The sequence below is a fragment of the Triplophysa rosa genome, linkage group LG6 (assembly GCF_024868665.1).
Source record: "Triplophysa rosa linkage group LG6, Trosa_1v2, whole genome shotgun sequence".
In the NCBI taxonomy this organism is placed as follows: Eukaryota; Metazoa; Chordata; class Actinopteri; order Cypriniformes; family Nemacheilidae; genus Triplophysa; species Triplophysa rosa.
The window spans coordinates 5,520,935-5,533,154 of record NC_079895.1 but is presented as its reverse complement, the minus strand read 5'-3'; the positions used below and the strand labels follow the sequence as shown (position 1 = coordinate 5,533,154).

The 12,220-nt window shown below is 36.7% G+C and overlaps 1 protein-coding gene across 5 annotated transcripts in view; it reads right to left on the bottom strand.

The window, feature by feature from the left end:
- glsb (glutaminase b) overlaps positions 1-12,220 on the bottom strand; it is a 38,793-nt gene that overhangs the window by 7,907 nt on the left and 18,666 nt on the right. The window contains exons 9-19 of one of the 5 annotated variants that reach the window (XR_008963133.1): positions 10,083-10,115; positions 9,913-9,971; positions 9,637-9,703; positions 9,420-9,470; positions 9,059-9,235; positions 8,761-8,892; positions 7,371-7,463; positions 2,277-2,338; positions 2,119-2,195; positions 1,779-1,842; positions 1,385-1,600 (exon numbers count right to left, since the gene is read on the bottom strand). Coding sequence is in view for 4 of the 5 variants with exons in the window: in XM_057336092.1 (XP_057192075.1) it covers positions 1,444-1,600; positions 1,779-1,842; positions 2,119-2,195; positions 2,277-2,338; positions 7,371-7,463; positions 8,761-8,892; positions 9,059-9,235; positions 9,420-9,470; positions 9,637-9,703; positions 9,913-9,971; positions 10,083-10,115 (972 nt within the window). In the remaining variant the exon portion in view is untranslated. Of the gene's footprint in view, positions 1-44; positions 1,601-1,778; positions 1,843-2,118; positions 2,196-2,276; positions 2,339-4,546; positions 6,186-7,370; positions 7,464-8,760; positions 8,893-9,058; positions 9,236-9,419; positions 9,471-9,636; positions 9,704-9,912; positions 9,972-10,082; positions 10,116-12,220 lie in introns of those variants that run through there. The other 4 variants (XM_057336092.1, XM_057336095.1, XM_057336093.1 and 1 more) reach the window with 4 other exon arrangements.

Below are 12,220 nucleotides of genomic sequence, written 5' to 3'. Positions count from 1 at the left end.
ATGAGAAAAAGGCAGCCTTTTATTTAAACAATTTTATTGATTATTGCACATCAAAATAAATATTTGTATAGCATTGCTTTACTGCACATGTACACTCACCACTCAGTTTGTGTGCAGCTAAACACTGAATTAAGACTCTTTAGAATAGTTTACATTCATTCATTTCCTTTCCAATTTTTCAACATTAACTTCATTTTTACCATCCATATTGCTAACACAACATCCTAGAAGACACATCGATTCAAATATCGAATATACAGCCATGGAAAAAATTAAGAGACCATTTCAGAGACCATGATTTTAGAATGTACTATTTATAGTGTTTATAAAAGAATCATTTTTGTTTCACTCTATGAACAACTAACAATATTTCTACCCAATTTTAATGTCACAGTCTTTTTTCTATTTGCATTTATTTGCTGATAATGAAAACTGAAGAAACAGGTCAAAATAACAGAAAAGATGCTCTGTATTTTTCAGACCTCAAAAAGAAAACAAGTTCATGTTCACTTTTAGGCTATACAACAGTAATATTTGTACATGTATTTAGGAAAAGTTCAAAAATATATTTTTTATGTGATAACCTCGATTTTTATCACGTGTCTTATCATGCGGTCAGTCTTTCACATTGCTGTTGGATGACTTTCTGTCACTCCTGAGGTTTGATTTTGTTGAAATTCAACAGACACTGGACTGGAATGGCCACAATACATCTAGAAATGCTGATTTGAAATAAAAATATGGAATGGTCTCTTAATGTTTTCCCGCGGCTGTATATAAACCTGGTCATTTGTAATTTATTTATGAAAAGAGTCTTTCTAATGCAGACACATATTTTCTAATAATGGTTTACAAAGTAAATGTTCACATTGTGACTTTCATATACTTTTGTGAATTTCTTATTCCCCAAGTATAACTGAAATGTGATGTTTTAACACTTCTGTATTCAGATTTCACACATTACCTTTATGTTTATTATTCAGTGTGCGGGTACTCATGTAAAGAATATCAGCAGAAATGATGTGTTTGGCAGTGGTTAAAATGTTCTAATATGTATGATGAAATAAACGAAACGATGTGAGAAAAAATGATGACAGCTCCATACAAAATTACATTACTTCCTGAAAATCCAGCAAACTGTTTGGTATATTTAACTTCATAAGAACAGTTTGTCAACGTTTACAAGAAATCATTGGCACAATCAACAATAAGCGTGTATTACACGGTTTGCACAATTTGATACTGAAATCTTACTTTATCTTGTTGTGAGAACCAAATGGAGAAAGCAAAATGTCTTACAAAAGCATACACAGAATATACTGTAACATAAAAAAATATATATTATATATATATTTCTATATTTTAGGACAAACAACACACTAACCTTATAAACATATAGTAGTCCTTGACTAGGCTTAAGAAGAGTATTGACTGGTTGGTTGGTTATGTCTCCAGCATCCCGTCCAGGTTTTTCTCAGTGGTCTCTTTGTCTGCGACAGGGTTTTTAGATGGATTGTACTTTTCAGTGTACTCCTGCAGAAGTGTGAGCACGTCATGATGCCCAGACTGCCTTGCCTCATCGATTGGCGTGTTGCCCCATCTGGAAAAAAGAAAATGTTTTAAAGCAATAAAGCAATTTCATACAGATTTCACTTTCAAAGAGCCATGTCTTAAGAGCTGAGCATTAACAATAACTGTTGTTATTTCTATATACTATATTAAATACTGTAATTTGTATTCTTTCATAATAATGATTACTATTGCAATAATCTGCTCACCTGTCCTTGGGACCAGGGTTCACCTTGCAGGCCTCCAGAAGAAACTTCACCACCTCAACGTGTCCTACAATTGCAGGGGAAAGTTCTTTTAACGGCATGTTTTAATCACAGACATATATGCAGACTTGATATGCCTCTGGTAGCGCAAAATATTATAAATGGTGCTTTAGGAAATCTCTTTCCACCTTCACCGATTTGAGACGAAACAAGACTGGGCATTGTGTCGAACTTATCTTGCAATGTTTCACAAAAGAATATGGACATCATTTTCATTTTAGGCTGAACTGTTCCTTTAAGAGCAATCACATGATTATAAAATAACATGACTGTGATGTTTTACCCTCAGCGGCTGCTACATGCAGAGCTGTCCTGGAGTCATAATCGCTCTGTTCCATGTCAATGGAGGACAATGCAAACCTGATTATCACACAGATAATAAATAAACAAATAAGAAACACAATTTAAACACTCGCAGTGAATGAATAAAATGCTTTGTACCTTCTCAAGGCAGACACATCTCCTGTGTAGGCAGCAAAGAGAAGATTGATGACAGATTTCACCTGGAATGATAGAGAAGAACCTTTGTGGAACTTTTTTGTGATAAACTTTGATGATGGAGGGATGGCAGAAAGGCGGTGACCTCAGGTTCTTTAGCTCTAATGAATGAAAGTGAAACATCTGGAAACAATTGAGAACTGGCGAAAGTAAAGTACATTAAATTGACAATGCAAATGAAATGAAATGCATAAAACTGTGAATCCTTGTGCAGATGGGTCTGCCAAATGCATAAATGTAAATACTGAGTGTTGCATTTTACGTGTGGCGTATAATAACGAGTGTATTGTAACAATGTATTTAATTTACTCAACTATTTTTTACTAAATTTGCTTAAAATGAAACATTTATACAGGAGGTGTCAATTAAAACTAAAATTTAAATCTTAAAGTTTTTATTGAATAAATAAAATGACAAACATCTGCTTAATTAAATATTCATTATATTTTACCTTGAAAAACATTCTTCACAGGTGGATGATTGCAAACATGCATAAATGCAGTTTTGCTGTAGATATCTGATTAAAGTTGAAAAACAAATTCTTTAAGCCAAGCAAGCATGCAAAGTTTAAAAAAGCAATTGCTTAATCAATTGCTAGCACGAGACAGCAAAACACCACTAGAGGGCACAAGTAACCAATTTACAGAAAAATTTGTCCATGTTACTGAAAAGTCTCCTAAAAATATGTAAATATTCATGAACCGTAATATTTTTCGGAAAGCATATAATAAGAATAATAAAATATTGATGATAATTTGATAAAAAACAACCGTAATTTTAAATGGAAGTTGTCAAAGAACTATGTAATAAAATATTATACATTATTTTTCATCAAATTGGGTAACAGGGCTGAATGGAAAATAGTGATTGATGAATGACTTACTTTTCTTTTTGCAATGCTGTTAAAAATGTGTAGAAATTGATATTTACTTTTTCATAGTTTCTGGCTACAATTCTGTATACTTTCAAGTGCTGGATACAAGTGAGTTCAACCACTCAGGCATGATTTTATCTAACTCTGTAGTTCACTTTACAAAATAATAAACAAAATAAGCCACACTGCACCAGAAAAAGATAGTTTTAAAAGTGAAAATATCTTCTCGTGGTTCTCTATCAATCTAATAAAGGCTTTGTAATGTCTTAAATGTAACCTTATACATTTGATGTCTTAAATGTAACCTTACAAAATGATTCTTGTTTGCTTATATGAAATCCTTATGAATGTGCATGAGGGAATGTTAATAGCCACAGATTAAGATCACAAAGCAGCCAAATAAAGCATTTATACTATAAGCCTAATGTATAAACTACATTATTATTAATTATAATATTTTTCAGAATCATGAATTTACTTGAAAGCCCGCATTATTATGACAGTGCTGCATTTGTATGGTGTAAAACATTGGAAACAGAAATTACAACATAAACAGAAATGTATGTAGAATAGCTGACTGGAAGTCTTCAGATTACCTTTTATTAACCAGGAGATGTCATCTACATCTATATACTCTACACACCTGTATTTGTTGTCATAGACCAATAAAAGGCAATACAACATATGGCAAAACACGGGAGTAGATTTGGGGAAATGATCATTTATAACAGCACATGAACTGTGATCGATACATTCACAGCTCTTTTAACAGCAGGATTCCTACACCTTTTATTTGATGTATTTCCATGATTTTTCCTAATCATTTGTGATTGACAGACTATTTATAGGTTTGCCATTTCATAAGCTCGCCATCACAAAGAGTAATTTCTAGCCAATATAATATTTTAGCGCTAAAGAAGCATGTCCACTAGATATCTTACCCTGATTTTCCATTACGTTAAGATATTATCAATTCACATGACTTTCCTGGCCCAAGAATCATGTTTTCCATGACTGTGGGAAACTAGAAATAGAGATATTTGTCTGATGTGACATGTTTGCGATTAACAGCGATTAACCCATGCAAAAGTATAGCAAAAAGCATGCAGGCTGTCGCCAAACCAGCTGTAGTAGCTGCGTATCTCTAGATTTTTTAAATAAATTAAACTCACACTTTAGCTGTTAAAGCCATTTCAGAGCGACAAACATTATAAGTAAATATTGTAAATAAACCAACAAAGCAGCATTAAGAATGCATTTTGTAATTTTTTTAGGTTAGCTTGTCTATCCAAAAACACAGATGAATGTAACAAACAAATTAATTTCAACTACAATGAGATGAGATTAAATACATTTATTAAAGATACAAAAAGTAAAACCAGGACCAAGTTACATAAATACACAATGAGAAAACAGAATGAAAAATAAACTGTTCATGAGAATGTGGTATAACTTAAACCATGTTATAACTAAAACCAGGTGATGGCAAAATGGTAAAAAAAGACAGACATAATGTAGTACATTAAAAGCAGAAGTGCATCTTCACAAAAGTTGATGTGTGTGAGCTGAAAAAAGCTAAAAGTTCCGCTATTATACTGCAAAGCTGTCAGAAAAGACAGAACAATCCCGTCCTCTAAGAAGCAAAAGGTCTGGTAACACTGTAGCAGCACAAAACATCCTGTTACATGAAAATAAAACAAACCCACAACAGTCAAGCCAAACAAACTACGACATTCCTGCAGGAATATTTCATGCAAAACTTTAAATCATATATAATAAAACAATTTAAAAGGTGTTTTTGGAATACACAAATAAAAACAATGCAAAACAACACAAAACAAAAACAGCCTGACGAGGGCAGTATCTATCCAAAAATAAACTTGATATGAACCGAATCTTGAACATCGATAAGGTGCGTAACATTTTTAGCAATAGGGATCTTCAAGATACAGAAATAAAAACGTTTCACCTCCAAATCATGAACTTTACAAACATACAGGTTTAAACCGGCTGCTGAACAGAACCACTGGGGATCTGTGATGCATGTTCATTGCACAAGCACCCTCACACGCTCCATTTACCAAGAATGTATCGTTACTTAAAATGAATAACTGAATGCAACCAAAAGCTGGCAGCGGATCTGTAAAAGGCACGAAACACATAAAGTTACAGTGTTTTGACCACAAGGTTACATTCAAAGGAAAATATGTTACCCATTCCATTAACAAACCTGACAGGCCTGCGCTAAAAAAAGTAGGCGATTACTGAGAACCAAACGAGAAGCTAATGTGTGTTTGTGCTCCAAAAAGATCAAATCCATAAAGATGCATAAAGACCAATATCATTAATGGCTTTGTATTTTGGGGTCATTACAGTATATGCAAGCAAAACTTTCAATTGTATGAGATATTGCAATTGAACCACCAGTCTGTTCAGCAGCCAATCTTCAACCTCGACCAAAAACAAGTCCATAAATCAATATTTAGAACAATAGCAGGCCTCCAAATCACACTGCCCACTCACAACATGTGACGTGATCACAGCCCAAAGGTCCCGGGACGTATTGTCGGATGTAAGTGATGAACCCCAGACAACCAGAACAGAACCGAGCTGCCCGTAGACATGACCTACAGTATAACCACATCCTCCTCCACACCCATTTAACAGACTGACCAACAGAGAAGGAAAGACTTTGGTAAGAAACGAAATATATATCTGACCAAAATGACAATCCACTGAGGTTCATTGAAAATAAATAGCTGTATTGACAATATACTGTATAGAAAAATATATAATGTCAAGCAAGCCCCCACAGGCGAGTCAGGTCCATTTCAGTTGCGATCTTCAACATCACCCATCCTATAGACTACAGTAGTGGAGCTGTCTTCATTGCACTCGGAAGGCGATACCTTTGTCCACAAACTGTCTTTGAGAGCTAACTCTTGCTGAAGGCTTTCGTAATCCAGCGGTCCAGAGGTCTGTTGTGCGACACGGAGAATGGATTAGTTTTGTGAACTTCCAAGGACAGGCTGCTGTTAGTGTTGGTGTGGAAATGGCTCGCACCGTTCAATAAGGTGACGTGAGAGGGTTTCGAACTCAACGTAAACGAACAATTCTATTTAGAAAGTAGCTGCGATTTTAAAACGGCCTAAAATAGAAAAACAACTCTTTTGTGTAACCATAATAAAACAACAACAAGAGACTCTTTTATAACGTGGATTGCATGCTGCATCATTTACGTCGCACAAATAGTATTTAGGTCACGATCACTATCAAACAGGCCCATACAAAATTAGCAGATTAGCAAATACGATTCAATTTACAAAGTTCGACAAGTTCAGACTTAAGTAAAAAGCACAATGACCGTTTAAAAACAGGTTTCCCAAACACGCCTACATAACCATGTTTAAAATGATTTTGCAGATTCTCCCCTCGAAGTGAAAAGCAAAACACCACAGATTACGTCTGGGCCTGCAGATTGCAAATCTGAGTATGCAGACATAAGCAAGCAAACAAAACATTTCTTTCAGATTCATTGCGTAAAAAAAACACTTCAGCGGCGTTCAATATGCAGAATTATAAACTCATGCACAGCTGACATGATCAACCAGCAAACATCTATGCTACCAACTACACTTTGATGCAGTGAGCAGATATTCCAGCAGGGGGTGCAATGTCTGTACGCTAACGTGTACCCTAGATCAGTGGTTCTCAAACTTTTTCGTTGTAAGGCCCCCTTTGTGTTAAGTGCATCGCTTTGCGGCCCCCGTATAAAGACGTATAATCTTAAACTTAGAATTTTAATTAAACCAAAAACATATTCAGTTATACAATGCTGGAACCTCAATTCTTTTGGTTGGTGGTGTCATTTTTCTGATGTTTGATTGCATAAAATCTATGATAAATTTCTATATTTCATAAAATGCCACAAAATCTGTGGCCTCCCTGGATCCATCTTGGGGGCCCCCCGGGGGACCACGGCCCCCATTTTGAGAACCACTGCCCTAGACTGATGTTTAGTGGACATACTTTTGCACTGCAATAGTCTTGGGGAAAAAATAGCATCGGTATGCGTGCAGTCACTCATACAAGATGTGGTGTAGTGCGTCGATGGGACAGTTGGGAAGGGCAAGGCTGGCGGGCAAACGGAAGTGGGCACTCACCCCCTGTTCCCCTCCCTCACGGCGAGGATCGAGCTTCTTGGTGAAATGCCTCAGGTTGTCATAGTTGTGAAAGTTGAACAAGGACACCAGATCCTACAACAGAGACCAAAGGGGTTAGTGACATCTCGACGCAAACACACGTTTGAGGGTCTCAGGGTGGTCTGCTAGTCAGTATGCACTTTACAATGCGGTTGTATTTGTTAACATTAGTTATGCATTAGATGAATAAATGCTATAACACAATATAACTCATTGTTAATTCATGTTAGCTAACGCATTTACTACTGTTAACAAATACAAAGAGTCTCTGTCCAAAATGACATCACCTTTTATCAAATCCCTTTATGATGAAAGCTTATTTCAGCACTGTCATGGTACAATGTCATCACACAGTCTCAGTTTTTTCCGGTTTAGGCCATGTGATTATTTTAATGGCGTTAAAGGTGACATTTCAAGGTCTAAATGCTGGTATATGTGCAAATAATTTTCCACCACTAATGTTGGCAATAGAATTTAACTTCTTGAATCTGACCTTCACACTGTTCGTCATCTTATAAATGCAGAGGGACAGAACACATTTATTCAGCGAAAAAAGTTAGCAGGATTGCCTGATATTATGTCCAGTTTATGTCTCGTGATACAGTGGATTTTGTCCATAGAGTCTCTCTCCTAGAATTCACTCGACCAGTTATGAACCTGCGACCTTTGGTTCTCTTGTAAGTGTCAGCCTATACAGAACATGGTGTTGCTATTTTACCAGACAGAAAAACAGACAGTAATTTCAGACTCCTTGACCTTTAACAAGGATCTGAGACGCTCTACGGCAAGCTACACAGACATTCAGACTCTAACAAGCGCTGTTTCTTAGAAGGATCTAAAAATATCAAGTTTTTGTCACTTCACAGATGGATGTAAAGCCATGAGCTTGCAATGCATCGTGGGATTAAGAACAAAGGAACATTTGAAGAAAAAGATAAAGAACATTTTATTCAATACTGAGAATAAAAAGCATAAAGATGGCACTGATAAACAGCTTTATAAAACGAATAAACTAATGATTGGATAAGCTTTCCTGTGGCTCAGTTCATGGGTCTTGTTATTTTAATACTAATACTAACTTTTGTTCATTTTTGTCTTTCTTCCTGTAAAGCTGCTTTGAAACAATAAAACATTGCGAAAAGTGCTATATAAATAAAACTGAATTGAATTAAATGAAAATGTGGAATGGTTAATCATTTATTTTCCTGCGGCTATACAGCATATGAAATGTTGGATTGCATATCGCATTATGCATATTTCTGGTTCTATCTATGTTGGCTAATCATTAAATAGTCCCAAGTTGCCACTTATTAGTAATAGTTTTTAAGGTGAAATGAGAAAATTCACACACCGTGCAGAACTGGATGCCTCGGACACTGTTGCCGAGCTTGTCCAATGGCGGAGACCAGCACATGATGCCCATCACATTAGGCACAACCAGCAGAATACCCCCAGACACACCTGACTTGGCTGGAAGGCCCACCTCAATCACAAAAAAAGACATTTAGCTGGTAAACAATCTCGAAAAAACGATACCAGCTTGGTGTAGTTCGGAAAAACGGTTGCTTGTCATCTGACTAAAAAACATCTTGCACTTGCTAATCCTCCAGATTAGATTAACCGGAATCCATCTTTTACTTTTCACTTACATGGAAGGCGAACTGCCCTGAGAAGTCATACATGCCGCAGGAGTGCATGAGGCTAAGGGTGTCTCGCACGGCCTCTGGGCACAGCACGCGCTCGCCTGTGATTGGACAGAAACCACCGTTGGCCAGCGTGGCTGCCATGACACTAGCGCTCTCACATGTTACCTCGATGGAGCAGAGCTGCACACCACAAACATGAAGCATTTGATAAAAACATGAAATCAATGTCATTCTGATTGTGTTAGAACTTTGCATATAACAAGAATTAAGCCAAACATTTGACAGTTGAATTGGTCAAAACGTAGCCCTTTTTATGTTTTGCCCAAGTTTGCATTAAGTAAATGAAAGATGTCATAGGATGTACCTGAAAGTACAAGTCCAGAACAGCGTTCATATCGGTTCCCTCTGGAAAGCACTGCATATAGAGAGAACAAAGGGTTAATATGTCGGACAAGCATCAAAACTGAATCTGTGCAGCTGACACTAAATCACTCCAGACAAGCAAAGCAGACTAAATATTCAGGAAGATGATGGGTGCGATAAATCATTAAACCACATCGAAACAGCTTCGAGATACTGACCTTCTTCTCTTTCAGATAATAGCCAATAGCGAAATTCCTGTCACCCGTCTCACGTTCTGACTGAAATCTTCCGACAAACAAAGAGAAAGATATTTGGAAGAATGCTTGGAACCAAACAGTTCTTGGCCACCAGTCGAGGGCGAGTAAACGATGACAGAAGTTTTATTTTTGGGTGAACTGTCCCTTTAAAAAGTCTCTGCTTATTCTGCAAAAAGTTAGCTAAGCATGCACATAAGCGTAGTTCAAACAAAATGTCATAATGAGACTCAATCTTACGTGGCATTGCTGAAGCCAACATATTCGTCTCCTGCCATCTTCTTCAGGAAGTTCATCAACTGCAAATAATGAAAGAAATCAAAACAGAGCCGGTGAGTTAAAACAAACCAACAACAAAAGCAAAAGAATGAAATGCGATTTTTTATGTAATCTACTGTTGAATTACTCACATAATCAAACTTCTCAGCATTGCCTGCCCCTTGCTGAAAAACACAGAAAAAAGAAAATCACATTTCTCATTCACTGACTGTTCAAAATACTATTCAAGATAATAAATTCACGTTTAATGTAATATGGGAAGAAAATAATCAGAACTAACTCATTTACAGATTATCAGTGAGGGGATTTCATTCTCTAAAAACGATCGGTGCAAACGCAAATCGATTATTAGTCTATGGTTAGAAATCAATGAGACTACTGTAAGATGAACCCTAATATGATCATGTCATAACCTGACTACGGTAAAGTTTTGTTATTCACTACAAAGGGAATGATGATGGACCGCTACAGAGCAGAAACCTGAGATAAACCTTACATGAAGACCTGTAGGCTAAGAAAGAGAGTTGAATGTAAAGCAGCAGGGTTTGTAACATCGGCACTAAAACAGTTTGTGTATGTAAGAAGGTCCGAAATATGTTCAATTACATTTAAATGAACCTTTTAAATCATGTTCCAATCATTTACGGTGTCCTGTCAGATGTGGAATGAGGACTGGGGCAGTTGCTGAGGTAATACAGATGCAAGTGACGGCCAATCACGGCATTATCTGTATAAATATTTAATAAACAACTATTTTGCGTGTCAAACAACATTAATGCTTACAAAGTAGAGGGGAAAAAAGAATGTGCTACATATCCAGTTTGCCCAGAAGCCCACAGAGGCCATGCAGTAATGTGATGTATTATTGTAAAGAACCTACTTAAAACCTGTTCTAAACCCGTTCATACTTTTTATTTCAACCCATCTTGTGGTTTCCTGTAATAGACGGGGAATCGTTTCCTTAAAAAATGCCTTTTCCTGAAGCTCAGTTGGTAGAGTATTATTAATAAAATAAACACTGATAAAATGGTCCGCCTCCGAATGTTCTTGTTGAGTTTAAAATAGGTTACAAATGTTTACGTTACAAGCTAGTTTTTTTTTCTCCAGAAAATACGATTTTTGTTTTTAAAGGATAAAATAATGCACAGCCATTGTGGGTTTCTGTTAACACAATGTAAAAAGTGACCATACGGGCCATGTGATCCTGCACAGGTTTCCGCCTTATTAAGGAACACAGTGACACTACTGATATTTTAGTATCCAGGCTTTGTTCATGGGGAGGGAGGAAAAATGGAAAGGAAAAATTACCAACGTCATTGACCTGCAGCAGTGGTCAAAAAATCCCACAGATCCTACGTCTGCAAAATATGCAACAACATAAAAGCACACAGAGAGCCTTCAACAGCATATCACACGCTTTGGAACGCGCCCGGGGCACTGCTCAAGGACTCGGGAGGAAATGATGTCATGCGTTATTTAGGTGCATTCACAGGCACGATTTACATCAGACATTTTGTACTTTTCACAAGAGAAGAAAATCACAATGGTTGAGCTTAGGTGTGATGGGAACTGCTGTTCACAGGATGCTAAACTTTCATTACACATTGTAATGGTGCATCCTCTTTCTCACACGTGGATTTGAGCTGGGATAAAGATGTGAACAGTTTGACGTGAGCATGTCACAGCAGAGGATGATGGTTTCTGCCTGTCCGGCTCAGAAAAGCCTGCTGAAAATGTGCAGTTTTCAAGGAATGGATCGGTTCTGAGGTTTTGGACACATGCACAGAGTAGGGCGGGCAGTATGACGGCAGAGACAAACTATAACGTAAACATACAGATAAACTTGTAAGGTGAATAGGCGTTAAAACTTTCTGCATAATTACAGACTATTGGATGTACAGCTTTCCTGTGGCTCAGTGGTTAGTGTGCATGGCGCTAGCAACGCCAAGGTCATGGGTTCCATCCCAGGGGATGGCACATAGAAACAAATGTATAGTACAATGCAATGTAAATCGCTTTGGGTAAAAGCGTCTGCCAAATGCATAAATGTAAATGTAAACGTGTGCACTGGTTTATAAATCATCCATTTTCTATCTCAATTAGTTTTACTTATGCTAAGGTTTTTTTAACTCAAGTGTTACATAATGTGAAAAATTCAAATATGGTTTATTCTAATATGGTTACACTCATAAAGCTCCAAATTTAGAGAAAATATAAAAAAACTGTTTTTTGCAGCTTTACAATATTTCTCCTTTTTTATTTCCAGCAA